Here is a 16434-nt window from a genome sequence, read left to right on the forward strand (position 1 = left end):
CCAATTTTGATATGGTTCATCACGCAAAGATTGCTTGCATTTTATGGTTTATGAAGCCAACGGCGTGGCCTGGAACCATTAGTACATTGTTTTTGTGCAGCACAATCTTTCTTTCTTTCTTTGTTCATTTCCCCCATCTTTCTTTTGGGTTCATTTGGAAGCACGCCATGTTTGCAAAATAATGGTGTTTTGAGGAAATTAGGGCTTGTTTTAAATAACACTAGTGTCCCTGTTATGAGGGCTGTGCTTAAAAGATGCCTTGATGCTAACTTGGATATGAGAGCTTAAAAGTCTTTCAGGATGAAACAACTCGTCCTACTCTATATATATACTTGTGCAACAAGTCTTTCAGCTCGGCTTGGATGCCCAAAGCATCTCATCTGGGTTGTACGGTCCAGAGTTTTGCCTATCCAAATGTTGGTTTTTCTATCTAAGTTTTGAAAGCATCCACTTAATACGGTATAAAACTTAAGCAAACAGTACAAAATCTCAAGGATTCAGGTATTCTATAAATACAGTGGGATTTATACATTTTTCAAATTATAAAAAATAAAAATTATCGTATCTCATTTTACTATTCAAACAACTATTTTTTTTTATAAATTATTTCATCTTAATTTAACTCAAAATTTTTATTACTATTCAAAATATCTCATATGAATTGCGTGATCAAACAAGACCGATTCACGATGCTAAATAAAGAACTATTATTGTATGGTTATCTCTTACATTCTGAACAATCACTTTTAGACTATTTTTAAGGACACTCGAGAATATTGAAGAGTAATAATATTTGCATAACTTCGTCATTGCCTGCTTAAATTTGAATGTACACTATTGTACATTCAAATTATCTAAAGTTTTTTTTTTTTTTTTTTTTTACAAGTTCAAAATCAATTGACAAGTAATATTGATCAAATCCCCATGCTTAATATAGATGAAAAGAAAAATTAGAAGTGTTATAATCACAAAAATGTTTATAAAAAGAAATCTACAAACTCCTGTCATTTCATGTAGTATATTAGATAGAGTATTGCTAGAGAGCTGCCTAGCAGTGACCGCTGAACGTGTCCTTAAGCTCAATTTCTTTAATTTTTATCATATTTTCTTTTCATATATTTTGAACATTTTTAAATATTTTTAAAAAATATGAAAATACCAATACATTAATAGTCATTTTTTTAATTAGTAAATAAAAAAAATAAATTGAAAAATATTAAATATATAAACGATTAAAATAAAAGAACAAAATAGAGAGATAAGGTATCATTATTATACGAGATACTTAATGGACCACACGAGTATCAAACCGGATACTAAAAAGAGGAAAGGATGCAAATTGTAGTCTTTTGACCGTTTAAAGTATAATATGTAAATTTTGATTATCTAGGGGTCAATTACGAAATTTGTTATAGTTTGAGGTCAAAATTGTATTTAAATGGATGAATTGATTTGGGGGTGGGTTCTGCAAAATTCGTGTTCGAAGCAATCGTATCAACACCTCAAAGTCACTGGAATACAGTCTCAATTTGAATTACAATGGAGGAGAGACCTGCGTCAACAGCATCACCAGCAGCAGCTGAAGAACCGAAAGCCTCCCTCTTCCCTCTCTTTCCTGCCTCAGACGCCTCTCTCTCCCAGCGAAGCACAGCAACCGTCTCCACCGTTCCTCAATGGCTCTGCAACTCCAGCTTCACCGCAGACCTCTCCATCATCAACCACGCCGTTTCTAACCTGCCAGAAACACACTCAGAGGAGGAAGAAGAAGAATACGACAAACCACAAGAGAAACAACACGAATCTAGGCCCTCGCCTTCCTACGAGTATCTCGAATCTTCCCCCGAGTCTGACCGCGACAGAAGAAAGGGAAGCAAGAACAAGGAGAAGAAGAAGAAGAAGCGGAAGAGGAAGAGGTCCAAAGAGAGAGAAGGACTGGACGATTACCGTGCCAGAAATTCCGATGTTCGAGCCTGGGCGGGATCTGAAACCAATCCTTCCAAAGATTATTACTTCGATTCACGCGGGGATCCCGATAATTTGGCTTTTGGCGGTCTTTATAGGTACTCTTCCCCCATTTTTTTTTTTTTTTTGCAGATTTCAGTAGAATTTGCAGGTTTCAGTGTTTGTGTTTAGCTTCTTGGTATTTGATTTGTTTTTCCTACTTCAAGACATCAGTTTTAATTTATATCCTACCAGAACGCATTGTAACCAGCATCCTATAGCAAATTACAGATTCTGTGGTCCTAGTAAAAAAATCCACAGGTTCATCTCTTAAATTTCTGCAATGTAAATTCAGAAGCGCCAAAAGAAATTTCAGTAATAAAGATTTAGTTTTGTCAAATACTCTGGTGTTTTTGAATGCCCCACTGTGACGTTATTATTTTAGAAGGTAAATTTCACGAACTGGCTGCGTATAATGCAGAATGGATATTGCTCGCTACAAACCTTCGAAGCTATCTGGGCTTGATTTTCAAATTTCGTACCGATGGAAACAGAAGGTTTCAATGCTGGATAGAGATGGTGATGTCGATTCATTGGATAGTAAACTAGTATCTTCTGGTCGTTATTGGTCTGCAAAGTACACAGCTTTGGAGCGCCATAAGAACTTAAAGCGCATTCGTTTTCTTGCACCCCAAAATTCCACAGCGGATGAGTTCATTCCTTTATCAGACATTCAGACGTATGATGAAGGTCTTGATGGTAGTTCTGTCTCAGGAACTTCAATAATTGAAGAATCTTGGGAAGATGAAGTTCTACGCAAAACGCGGGAATTCAATAAACAGACAAGGGAGCACCCACACAATGAAAAGGTCTGGTTGGCTTTCGCTGAGTTCCAGGACAGGGTCGCAGCTATGCAACCCCAGAAGGGTGCTCGCTTGCAGACACTTGAAAAGAAGATTAGCATATTGGAGAAGGCGGCTGAGCTTAACCCAGACAATGAAGATTTGTTACTTTATCTTCTGGAGGCTTATCAGAGTAGAGACAGCACTGATGTCTTGTTTGGTAGATGGGAAAAGATACTCATAGAGCATCCAGGGAGTTACAAGTTGTGGAGGGAGTTCCTGCATGTCGTTCAAGGGGAATTCTCCAGATTCAAGGTTTCAGACATAAGAAAAATGTATGCACATGCAATCCAGGCTCTATCTACTGCGCACAGCAAGCACTTTAGGCAGGTTCTCATTCTGACGTATCCTGGTTTATCTTTTTCCAGTGGTGTTTCAAGTGCAATTATCTTTTATATCTCAAATTCTACTGTTTTGGAGAATTAGAGCCAGGATACATGGTTTCTCTTGATGGTTGTGGATAGTTTACATTTTAGACTTAGGGGATGTTTGGTAATGTTTTTCATCTCATCTCAGCATCTCCTTCCCAAACATCATTTAAACACAAACACTTTTAAACTAATCATTACAAAATTTTCAAATGAATCATTATCACTTTCTCAAACTTCCAAACAAAATAAAAAAAGCAATTCAATTTTTTCAAATCCCAAAACAAATAAAATATTAAAAAATTATATTATAACAATATTTTAATTTTATAATATTTTTATTCAACTTTTGCTCTCTCATTTTCCAAAACCCCATAAAACATTATAACTCAAACTATTTTACTATTATTCACAAACCATTTCACTAATATTCTTTAGATTTTTCATCACATCTCATTTCCCAAGCATACCCTAATCTTTGATCATTCACGTCTTTAGATGCATAGGTGTGACTTATATTCATTGTTGGACATTATATCATAGCTTCTGGAATAATTGGTTCCTAACATGGTATCAGAGCCTTTTTTGAACTACTTGTCTCTTATGAAAGTCTTGTGTCCCTCTTCTCTATGCACATGTAAGGGCCCAGACACTGATTAGGTTCACTCTTCATTTAAGCTCATTAGTTGGCCTAATCTTGAGGGATAGCTCAGTTGGTCATACCTTGGGTTTGCTCTCCAATGGTCATGAGTTCAAGTCCCTTAGGGCCATTGGAGGTTTACCTGGCCGTTAACTTTAGGGCCCAGTGAGATTAGTTGAGGTGCGCGCAAGCTGGCCCGGACACCCACGGATATAAAAAAAAAGTTCATTAGTTGGCCTGTACATGAAGTAAAATGTTGCTGTAAGCTTAATATTCATTATTGGCCCCATTTTCAAAAGCTAGCTACAATGCATCTTTAAAGGTTGTTTTTTTTTTGCATTGGATATCAGTAAGTTATCTAAATTTTCAGGTACCAAACAATTTATAAATAATTTACCCAGACCTGCATGATCCATTCCCTGGTATGCTTCCATTTTGGTCCATCAGAGTTTGGTGCCAGAAAATTCATCTAAATCTATCACGCCTAACCTAGGTGTGATTGCCAATGAAATAATCTTCTTTGGCTTATGCTCTAATTTTTTTTCTGCCTGAGCAATTTTTTTTCAACTTTGTATCAAACAACCTGTTGCAATAAATTTCCTGCAACCTTTATTTCAGATTTGAGTTGCTCAAATGTCATCAAGATCCCATACTGTATACTGTACCATTCTTCTGCCTGAGTATTTTTTTTTCAACTATGTATCAAACAATCTGTTGCTATAAATTTCCGCAACTTTGATTCAGATTTTAGTTGCTCAAACGTCTTCAAGATCCCATACTTTCTCTATATCAAATCCCAACCAAGGACCCATCAAGAAAGTTGACTATAAGACTGAATTTCTAAGGATTCTGCTTCACAACTTCATAACTATCAGGTGCACCGATACATTGGTAATGAAATAACTTAAAACAGACTTTCATGCGATGCTTGATAAATGGCTCCCTATAATTTTGTGTGTTGAAAGACTTTATTTTTTATTTTTTTATTTTTATGGGTAATCAAGAAGTTTTATTCATAGAAATAGGCAAATCCCAAGTACACATGGAGTATACATGAGAAGCACCTAGTTGGAGTTTACAATCGAAAGGAGAAAATCATGGACATTTAGCCCATTACAAACAGTGTTCCCTGCCCATAAGAACAATGATTTAAAAAAGAAAACTTTAAGCTCATCCATTGTTCTCTCGCGATCTTCATAGCTTCTATCATTTCTTTCTCTCCAAATACACCAACACATACATATAGGAACCATTCTCCAAATGGTTGCCACTTGTGAGTTACCTCAAAGGCCTCTCCAGCTTGCAAGGAAGTCAACCATCCTAAGAGGCATGATCCATAACAATCCAATTCTCATGTAAAAATCATCCCACATGGTCTTGGTCATCTTGCAATGTAAAAGGAAATGATCTACTGATTCACGATTAATCTTACACATACAACACTAGTCCAACACTATTACCCTACGTTTCCTTAAATAATCTGTGGTGAGGATCTTGTCCAATGATGTTGTCCATACGAAAAAAACCGTTTTGAAGGAGATTTTGTTTGCCATATACTCTTCCATGGGAACATGGTCATTCTAGGACTCGTTAGAATTTGGTAGAATGATCTGACAATGAATCTACCTTTCTTGGAGGGGCTCCAGTTCATCTTATGGATGGTACCCTCTGTCATGCTTACGGAATACAATGCCGCATAGAACTCTGTGATAGTCTCCAACTCCCAATCTTAGGCTACCTTAATGAAATCAACATTCCATTGAGGAGAGCCTCTGGAAAAGATCAAGAGATCAGCTATCGCTGCATCCTTTTCTAGTGTGAGCTAAAAAATGGTAGGGGAGGTGTCTTGGAGGCTTTGTTCACCATACCATTTGTCATACCAAAATTAGATACAATAGCTGTCACCACCATAATATGTTCATGTCTTTGGAAAATCTCCCAATGTATCCTTATGTATTTCTACAAACCCACCCCCATATGGGCCGCACACCTCATTCGAGCACCATCCTCCCCAAACTGTGAATCTATAATGAACTTCCATAAGGCCTCCTTTTTGTGTTGGTACTTGCACACCCATGTACCCAACAAGGCTTAATTGAATTTCATCAAGTTGCAAATCCCCAATCTAACCCTGGAAATTGGAGTACAAACAGTTGACCAATTAACCAGATGAAATTTGAACTCTTCTCCCAATTCACTCTACAAAAAGTCCTGTTATAGCTTCTCAATACGGTTAGCAACCTTTGTGGGGAGTGCGAGCAAGGACAGAAAATAGGTGGGTAGGTTAGAAAGAGTACTTTGAATCCAAGTGGTAGGCAAGTGAGCCTACCAACTTTCAGCAAATACAACCTCTTCCAAGAAGCCAATTTGCACTCCACCTTTTATTTTACCGATCATTTAATAAAAATATACCTTCTTCAAGTTATAGAGGCATATAGATTGTTTTCTCAACATGCAGGAGGTTTTGAATTAGATTTCTTGAGATTTTAAAGTATCCTTTTTTTTCTTCTCTGTTTTTTCATGTCATCGGTTTTAACTTCCTAGGGGCATGCTTGGGTCTCTTAATTTTTTTTTATGTGTTCTCTTTTTAATGCAGGTTCACCAATCTGCAGAGAAGCTTTCTCCAGATGCTGCAACCGTTCAGCTAGAACTTAGTCTTGTTGATATATTCCTCAGTCTTTGCAGGTTTGAGTGGCAGGCTGGCTACCTGGAGTTGTCTACTGCTTTATTTCAGGCTGAAATCGAGTTTAGTTTGTTTTCTCCTTCTTTACTCCTGACTGAGCAGAGTAAAAGAAGACTGTTTGAGCACTTTTGGAATAGTGATGGTGCCAGAGTTGGAGAAGATGGGGCCCTTGGTTGGTCAACATGGTTAGAAAAAGAGGAGGAGAATAGGCAAAAAATTGTCAAAGAGGTCTCATCTGATGATGAAAAAGGTGGTTGGACAGGTTGGTTGGAGCCTCTATCCAAAGATAAGGATGGTTCTGTAAATTTAGGAGATGCAGCCAATAATGGCTTGGCTGATGAGGAGCTTCAAGAGGAATTCGAGAATGAAGATATTGAGCAGGAGGATGAAACTGAAGCTTTGCTCAAGAAACTAGGCATTGATGTTGAAGCTGAGGCTAGTTGTGAGGTTAAAGACACTTCAACTTGGACTAGATGGTCAGAAGAAGAGTCATCAAGGGACTGTGATCAATGGATGCCTGTTCGTGGAAAATCTGGTCTCTCTCTCTCTCTCTTACACACACACACACACACACATACACATGCACACACACCCCCTTTCTATGTGCGTTTAGTGTTCTGTGGGACTGAACGCAACAGAGCTTCACTATGATTATTATGCCTCATTTTGAAATTGAATATGACCATGAAACATCTGCAGGCTATCATAGTGATGGGACACCTGATAGAGAAGCAGATGAGCAACTTTTGAGAGTTATATTGTATGAAGACGTCAGTGAGTACTTGTTTTCATTAAGCTCAGGAGAGGCTCGCTTATCTCTAGTATACCAATTCATTGATTTCTTTGGTGGAAAGATATCTCAATGGTAAGTTCTTTATGTATACCAGACCTATTTTCTTCATCTATTTTTGTTCCTATTCAGGCTTGATTTGTATTTGTTTATTTCCTTGCCATTATTGTTTTTATGTTCTCCCCAGAAAAATCAAATTATTTTTGCATATGAATTTAGTAACTTGTGAACTTTCTTGTCCCAGTTCTTAGAACTTTTCTAGGTAATATGTTAGACTAGAATGCTTGCTTCTGTTATGGGCCAAAATTTCCCACAAGGGCTCCCTAGTTTTGGTAAACAGCTAGAATAACAAACACTTGGCATAATTAAATGGTTTAAATGGGTTCAGGTTTGATTGTTACATTATTTTGCCGTTTGAAAGTTGGATTTGCTATAAAAGTTTTAAATTATTAGCAAGGTAAAAGAGAAGAAGGTTTAAATTCATATCAAGGGTGATACAAAGGAAGGAGATAAGAAAAAGAATACAGGTAGAACATTTCAAATTCATTCCTTATATCAAGGAAGGAGAAATTTGTATATCTGTGCCCAAAGGCAAGAAATGAAATTAGGGTTAGGGAAAAGATTGGGACTCTAATACCATGTGGCAATCATATCATAAATGCAGAGAGCATATGAAAAGGTCAAGAGAGTCTGAATTTGTTAATTTTGCCTTTTGTATATTGCCTTTGTCTCATATTTTTTGTCCATTATTCTATTTTGGGACACTTAAAAAAAAATTATCCTATTTTGGGATTTTGTAAGATAAGGTCCGCTTTATAACATCAATGGATCAATTTTAATAACTTTTCTTACTAGTTTGAAAAGTCTAAACTCGTTTTTTATTTATCTTTAAATTAATGCGGGTGCTTTTGGAATGTGCTAACTTTTTTTTTTTTTAAGACAACACATTAAATGATGTCCTCTTAAAAAGTTGCATGTTTTAACGTGGATAAGCTATATGAGACATAAATTATTCTACTTTATGGCATACATTGACATTTAATAGCTCTCTTACCCATTTAAAATTTCTTCTAAGAATGAGTTGTTGACCTTCATCAGATATCAATTATTAATTAAGTCTTAATTCTCGTGACTGCATTGCCATGGACAAATGATCTAGATTGGCTATTATTGGAAGAAATATATTCTGAAATAACCCTCCAAGATCTTGGAAACTCTTGGTGAAATTTACAAAGCAAGCAGTCACAAGTTCTACTTCTCAAAACAGGACAAGATAATCAGTTTGGCACGTTGAGCTAATCCTTCTGTTTTGTTTGTCTTTTTGGAGGTGGAGTTGGAAAACTTTTGTCTGGAGTCTTGATAAACATTGTATTCATTTAGGTGGTGTGGTTGGCACACTGGTAGATTGTGGTTGATAGTGACAGAGATTCTATAGTGACATTCCTGCTGGTTGCTATATGTCTTCGATAGGTTGATTAGAAAATGAAGAAGAGAGGAATAGACATATGGTTTTCATTATAATTTGCGGTGCCTGATCTATTTGTAAGCTATGATAATAGGTACCACGGAGATGGAATTTAGACACATCTTTTGAAATTCTGGAAAGGACACATCTAAATACAACACACTTGACTTGCCCACATGCACGTGTGCAAGCACACACTACAGTTATGTTTATATTTGACTAGTGCTTGCTTTGTGTGAAACTTCACAAATGGTAGACAATTAATTAACTTTCAAATTGCATGTCACCCGTATTAACATGCGCTTTTATAATTGGTGGACTAGTCTGTTTGTGTTCAAGAGTTTGTCACACGAATATCTATTTTTTCTTTTGATAAGTTGCACTCTTAAGTATCTATTGCTGCTACGTAGTTAGGACATTTTTTGTACTGAACATGGCTTTGCCTATTCTTTTTTTTGATAAGTAAACGGTAGTATTAATCAATATACTATCTTTACTTATCCCAAAAAAAAAAAAAAAAAAGTTGCACTCCAATTTCTAATAGATGAAGTAGGATATTATAGTTTTTTAATCCTTTTTTATGTCACTTAATCCATTTCCTGCTAAGCTTGACATTAGACCGACTGGGAGTACTTAGCGGAATTTAAGGGAAATGATTTGCGTTCTGTAGTTTGATTGAGAGCTAGAAATTATTTTCTAGTGTTTGGTTGCATCAAAAGCCATAGGCAGTAGTGGTTGTGGTGGGAAAAGCAGTAGAGTGAAGGGAGGAGGTGAATGAGGTCATGGCGGTGGCAGGGAAGCTGGGGATGGGGAAAGAGGTGGTGGTGGCAGCAATGTTCCAGGGGTTGGTGGAGGGGGTCTAGGCTTGGTGCTGAAATTAAAATGTAACCTGTTTTCCGCCTCTTTAGGTATGATTTTCTGTTGAGTATGAGAATTTTTTCCTTGGATTAGCAATTTCACTTGCACCAATAGCTGGAAACTATGTAAACCGTTATCCTGAAAATGTTTAAGGTCAAAACAGAACAAAGCCTTACCAGTATTGCTAATACTCTCCAGAACCACTCAATAATAGCACTTATAGAAGTCCATCTGATGAGCTGTTTCAGATGTGAACTGCACTGAGTTTACAAGAAAATATTCTAGTTGTCTATGAAAACCTCAGTCCTCTAGAACAGCCATTTAGTAGGCACCCCCCAATTTCATTCATAATTTCATATTTCAGCCCATTTGCTCATGATTTTGGTGATTCACATCTGTAATAAAAGCAACAATTGACTCTAAAAATAAGAAGAGAAGGCTCTATGGTCTTAGATAAGTCATATTCGTCTTGAATGATTCCTGTTCTCCTATAAAGTAGCAAACAAAAGTGTTTTGCATTTCACCTTCTCCATGCATAAGAATCGGATGGAGGCTGGGATCATGGGTTGAAACACCACTAACTGTTTGTAAATTGCTTATAAAAAAGGAAATTAGAATTAAATTGAGGACTTCCTAGGTTTCTGTGTTCTTATGCATGCAGCTGAAAAGAAGTTAGTATTCTGTTTCCTATATGCTCTTTATCTTTAGATTAACAAATTAGTGACATTTAATTTTCATTCCCCTGCCAGCATTTGCACAAACAGTTCTAGTTGGACTGACAAAATCCTCAGCTTAGAAGCATTGCCAAATTCGATGTTACAGCCTTTGAGATGGGTTCAGGATGCTTTAACCCAAACAGAGAGCGGTTCGAATAGTTTCAGTTTGGAAGTGCTTTTGGGCAGCTCCAATGAGATCTCTAGGACCGACAAGATGAAATTTCTTCGCAATGCTACTTTACTTTGTTTAAGTATTTTTCCGCGTAATTACATCCTGGTAGAAGCTGCTTTAGTTGCTGAAGAGCTATCTGTTACAAAAATGAATTCTTGTAGCAGTTCAGATACCCCGTGTCGAACCCTGGCGAAGGGTCTGTTAAAAAGTGATCGACAGGTATTCATCATTATATTCCATCCATCTGCAAAAAATAAAATAAAAAAGTAAATAAAAAACAAAAAAATTAGTTTCTTTTCAGTTTTGACAGCCACTATGCTATTATTTCACTGGGATTGCTGTACAACTTGTAGAAATACCAAAGTACTGAAGGGTTGAAGTACGTTGGTCTGTTTGGTGAGATTTCTTCTGAAGAAAGGGGTTTGAAGTTTTGTGTCAATTGTAAAACTGAGACCTTTATGAAATTTGATTATTTGTTCTTACTAGTAAGAAAAATAGACCCAATAGTGATGGGAATGCAAATCTAATTCTTTGCTTTGCAAATATTTCTCTTCTGCTTCATATCTTTGTAGTCTGTCTTGATTTAGTATGGATTTGCCTAGAATATTGATATATAAGTCCAACAGGTGAGTCTCTATACTTGGTTTATGTTTGTAGTCTCGTGTGATATCTTAATTACGTGTCATCAGTCAAATTGCTTTTTAGTTGGCTAGAGTGGTCTCAAAGTGTAATTTTTTTTTTTTAATTATCTGTGCTAATATTAATGTATTTTCTATAGCACTTGGCAGCTTTTATCCAAAATGATTGGTTATCTATTGCATGCTTGCTTATTTGATCATGGTTGTACTAAATCCATCAGGAATCAGAGTAAACTTGATTTTCTATTACGTTTATGACTTCCTGTGCAAGTTAGCTTTTGTTTCTTGCTAAGTACAAAAATTTGAACAGAAGGCATATTAAGCATTTATGAACCAAACAACCTTTCAACTAAAAAAAGAAGTTACTTTCCTAAAATTTAGCCTTTTTGATGTCCTTGGAGCTAAGATTAGTGTGAATGAAGTGGAAGGCACACTTTGTTCAGTATTTAAATGATCTCTCTTAATATTTCGTGAAGTTGTTACATCAGGGACTCAGAATAAGAACCTAGATTTTTTTTTTTTTTTTTTTTTTAATTTTTTTATAAACCAAATAATTCTCATCCCACCCTAGTGTTGTGGTCCAAGCATTGCAATATCAGAGGCATGATTTAATTTGGGTGCTATAATTTTATATCCTAATTTATGTACGGGACAAATTATACAAGTTTGGATCGAGGGATGAATTATCCTTTTTTTCTGTTTGTATTTTGTTAAAAATTCAAACTGAGGTGGCTATGTCTAATTGAAACTGATTGCTGTATGAGTCTCTCAGTTTCAGTATGATTCTCTAAAGAGAGAATCATGTTGCGCTTTAATGCCACGTGGAATTTGGTTTTACTTGGTCTGCTTGAGTATTTTGGTTATCTGTGAGTGTGACAATATTTATTAATTTGTCAATTTTTGGTCTTTTTTGGGTTAGGATGTGTTGCTATGTGGAGTTTATGCACGAAGAGAGGCTGTTTATGGGAATATTGATCATGCGAGACGAGTCTTTGACATGGCACTGGCATTAATTGAAGGGCTTCCAGTGGTATGGTCTCTTTTGTTTGTGGCAGAAAGCAAATTCTAGTCTACTGTGCTACTACAAAAGCTGAATTTTCGTTGTGCCAAAAAATGATTTTTCTTTTTTGGGTTTGTAGAATAATTAGATTATTTTTCTGATCTTTGTAGCACGCGTTTATCGATAGCAAACTAAGTCTGGTTTTGGACAGGTTGTACTTGCCGGTCTTGCCTACTAGTTTTCCCACTAGGCTACATACATCTTGAAATGCAACTTTTATCCTTATGCTTTTCTAGGTTCCTACTAATTTGCATGTTAGCATTCTGAGTAAATAGAGTTGATTCAGACTGAAGCCTATTGTTTATATGCATTTGGCTGATAATTTGCCATGCGACTACAAGCTAGCATGTTGTGCTAGGCCAAAAATTATGTACAATGCTGCCAGTTAGACTTGAAGAAAGTATTATGTTATCTAAGGGGGAGACCATTAGCTATGGTAAAAGTTCTGTCAATGTATATACCTATCTGTTTGTGTGTATTCTATTTTTGCGCCCCAACTCATATTATGTATATTTTACCATGATTACATAGAGGGTTTGGTCCTTATCAAAAAAAAAAAAAAAAAAAAAAAAAAAAAACATAAGAGGGTTTGGTCCCGAGAATTAGCCAGTCAATTTAATGGGTTGCTTAGTGGTCTGTTTCTGAAACATCTCTGCCCTATTTGGTACTTTGGTATTTTTTTTTTCTCCTGAACCAAGTGTATTCATAATTATGACTCAGATATTGCTTTTTCATTTTGTTTCTATCTGGATATTCTTTTCATTTTACGATGTCACATTAAGATAGTGCAAGTTGTTCATTGCAAAATTGGAAATTACACATTAAAGTTGACATCCGAATTTCTTTCATGGATTTTGGTTTTGTAAGTTATGATTCGGTTTTTTGGTGTGTAAGCTATCAGGATAAGATATTGTATTAACTTTATTTTATTTAATGGAACAGGAACTACGGTCTAGTGCTCCTCTTCTTTATCACTGGTATGCCGAGGCAGAGCTTGCCAATAGTGGCGACTCATCATTTCGTGCGCTGCACATTTTGTCGTGCTTAGGAATTGGTGCAACATACAGTCCCTTTAAAGGACAACCATCAAGTTTGCAACTTCTGAAAGCACGCCAAGGGTTTAAAGATAAAATAAGAATGGTAAGATCTGCTTGGGCACGTGGTCTTGTAGATGATCCGTCCATTGCTCTCATATGTTCAGCAGCTTTATTTGAGGAGTTGACCTCTGGATGGGCTGTTGGTATTGAAGTGTTAGACCAAGCTTTTACGATCGTGCTTCCAGGTTATTTTTGTTTGCTTTGCACTTTATTGCCTCCTTTTCTATCTCTTGTCATTTTCTTTCATAGTTAAATATATATGTTTTTCTCTGGTGAGAGTTAAAAAGGTGTGTTGCTTCATTTGCTTCTGTCAGTTTCTTATTCCTCATCATAGTTCTGGCTTCATGTTTAGCAATTAATGCTTTGACACCTCATATTTTGTGGTTAAAAACTTCCCTTCAGGATTTGGCTCAAGTGATTATTGGTAGGGCTAGAAGGAAATCTTTTCCTTTTTTTTTTTTTGCTTAAAATCAAGAGAATGAGAAAGAGGTAACAAGGAAAAGAGAAGGTTTGATTTTTGTTTTGATGATTCAAATGGAAAGAAACTCCTTTTGGGTCGGAGTATGAGGCATGGAAGAATAGTGCAAATCTTAGTAAGTAGGACTGTGAACATAAAGCAAATGCAAAATGAAAAAATGCAAAAGTTATTGTTCTTTTTGTGCTATAAGTTTGAAATATGCATGATTAAAATATTGACTTACACTACTACAGAGCACAAGTAATAATTAGTCTTATGTTTAGTTTTATTACAACTGTTCTCTCAAGTAAAATGAGATTGATTTTGTTGAACGTTTGGTGTCGTATTTAATTGACTGTCATCATCACCCGTGGGATTAATTTTATTCATATAAAGGATCTAGACATTCTGTCCCGCTATAATTCAATTTATCAAGACTTGTTGCTTTATCACGAATATTGCAAATTACAGAAAGAAGAAGCCACAGTTATCAGCTCGAGTATTTGTTCAACTATTATGTGAGGATGCTTCAGAGACATCATGAGCAATCAAGCTTATCAAAAGCCTGGGAGTCGATCTCTCGGGGGCTGCAAATATATCCTTTCAGCCCAGAACTTTTTGGAGCGTTGGTGGAGATTGGCCTTATTTACACAACGTCCAATAAGCTACGGTTGATGTTTGACAACTTCTGTCACAAGTAAGGACTTTCATCCATATGTCTGTATGATTGTTAAGTCATTCTTTACAATTCACAATTAATACTATATGTTAGAAAATTTTATGAAAATACATTTATGTAAAGATTTTAGAGCTCTAAGCCTCCCAACTCCTTAGCTTGAATATGTTATTGGCCAAAAGATTACAACCAGGGGCCCCATATCCCTATTAATATTATATTATTACTTTATCATCATCATTTCCTGCTATGAATGTGAAAAAAAGATATTTCCCATATTTTAGTGAGAAGTCTTATATGTTTCTAAATTATAGTTTATTTGTGAACTTTTTCGTGCTTTTTTAAATGTGAACTATTTTTCAGGAGGAATTAGCCTTTTTAGTGATTTTCTACGTCTAAATCTGTTGTGCAATCCATGGGATTCATACAAGTTAATGGCATCGAAATTCTAATGTTGGTCCAATTATTTTTGACAAATAAAGACTGTAGAAGAGTATATGTCTGTCCCAATTATGGTAATTTTTTCATGAAGTGGCTGCTCTCAAGACTCAAGCTCATGCACTTGTGTACTTCACAAGCCAAGACCTTTACCAATGGATCAGAAAATAAATTATTCATGCATTTAGTTCACAATTTGACCAGTATGCATGTCGCATTGTCGAGATTCAATCTGTTATTGCATGTCATTCCATAATGTTTGTTTAATCTCTCCATTGGCATCATTGAATGTTCTCAGGAAACCATCTGTGATTGTTTGGATTTTTGCTCTGTTGTTTGAGATGAGTAGAGGAAGTTCCCAGCATCGGATCCATGGTTTGTTTGAAAGGGCACTGGCAAATGATAACTTGCGTAACTCAGTTGTACTTTGGCGTTGCTATATTGCATATGAGATTAATATTGCCTGCAACCCTTCTGCTGCCAGGCGAATTTTCTTCCGAGCTATCCATGCCTGCCCATGGTAAGGATTATATGAGTTAATATGGTCCTTTTCAGCAAAATTTATTTTTCTTCACTTTTAAGGCAAAAGAGTAATCTAGAATTTCAAGTCTCATGACACTCTGAAAGACACCAATACTTTGCTCTTGTGGCTTTGGATTTCCCCTTCCCCCCTTTTCCCGCTTCCAGTAATCGTCTTTCTGTATCAAAGGCATCTTGAAAAATGATATTTTCTTGCAGCTTAAATTCTGGGCAAACAAGGGCTTACCCTGCTACATTCTATGATGTAATATGTTTGCCTACAAATGAAAACCATGATCCTAAGCAAACCCTAGGCCCCATCCACATGAATAAACCCTAGTCAACCTGTAGGATTACACGGTCTAGCCTTATATATTAGTTACTTTATAATAATAGTTCACCTGCAAATCTCTGGTATTAGTTGGGATGCTGTTCTTGGACATCCGGTACTAAATAAAAAAATAGTTCACCTACAAATGAATACTTCGAATTGAAAATCTCTCGTCACATAAAAGAGCATATACTCAACTTCAGAGCCAGTTTAGAGATGCATGTTGCTTGCTTTTCTGTTAATTGTTTTATTCTATGTAACTGTCAGGTCTAAAAGGCTATGGCTGGATGGTTTTCTCAAGTTGAACAGCATTTTAACTGCAAAAGAGCTATCAGATCTCCAAGAAGTGATGCGGGATAAGGAATTGAATCTGAGGACTGACATTTATGAGATCCTTTTGCAAGATGAGCCCGTACAATGACATGGATCCATCCTTGTAACCGGAGCAAATGAAATGAAATGGAAAAAGAAAATTGTATGGATTCAAGATGTGCAATTATGGATTTTGCATGCTTACTGGCATGGAAGAAAAAAAAAATGTATCCCGTCCTTTATTTTCAGAATGCCATTGAAAATTATGAGTTTTGTGTATAATCTCTCCATCAATCAAGTCTAAAGAAGAAATTAAGTCCATTCATGTGGTTTCTAGTACCAACGACGGATTACTCCATAAGACTAACAAA

The 16434-nt window shown here is 36.1% G+C and overlaps 1 protein-coding gene across 1 annotated transcript; it reads left to right on the plus strand.

The window, feature by feature from the left end:
• Nucleotides 1-1451: 1451 nt before the first annotated feature.
• Nucleotides 1452-16384, plus strand: LOC122296230 (nuclear exosome regulator NRDE2). The gene is made up of 10 exons (XM_043105772.1): nucleotides 1452-2060; nucleotides 2423-3173; nucleotides 6448-7069; nucleotides 7234-7399; nucleotides 10397-10754; nucleotides 12093-12203; nucleotides 13176-13515; nucleotides 14259-14484; nucleotides 15200-15421; nucleotides 16019-16384. The coding sequence occupies exons 1-10, from the start codon at nucleotides 1540-1542 to the stop codon at nucleotides 16170-16172; spliced, it is 3471 nt and encodes a 1156-aa protein (XP_042961706.1). The 5' UTR covers nucleotides 1452-1539; the 3' UTR covers nucleotides 16173-16384.
• Nucleotides 16385-16434: the final 50 nt, after the last annotated feature.

The sequence above is a fragment of the Carya illinoinensis genome, chromosome 15 (assembly GCF_018687715.1).
Source record: "Carya illinoinensis cultivar Pawnee chromosome 15, C.illinoinensisPawnee_v1, whole genome shotgun sequence".
Lineage (NCBI taxonomy): Eukaryota > Viridiplantae > Streptophyta > Magnoliopsida > Fagales > Juglandaceae > Carya > Carya illinoinensis.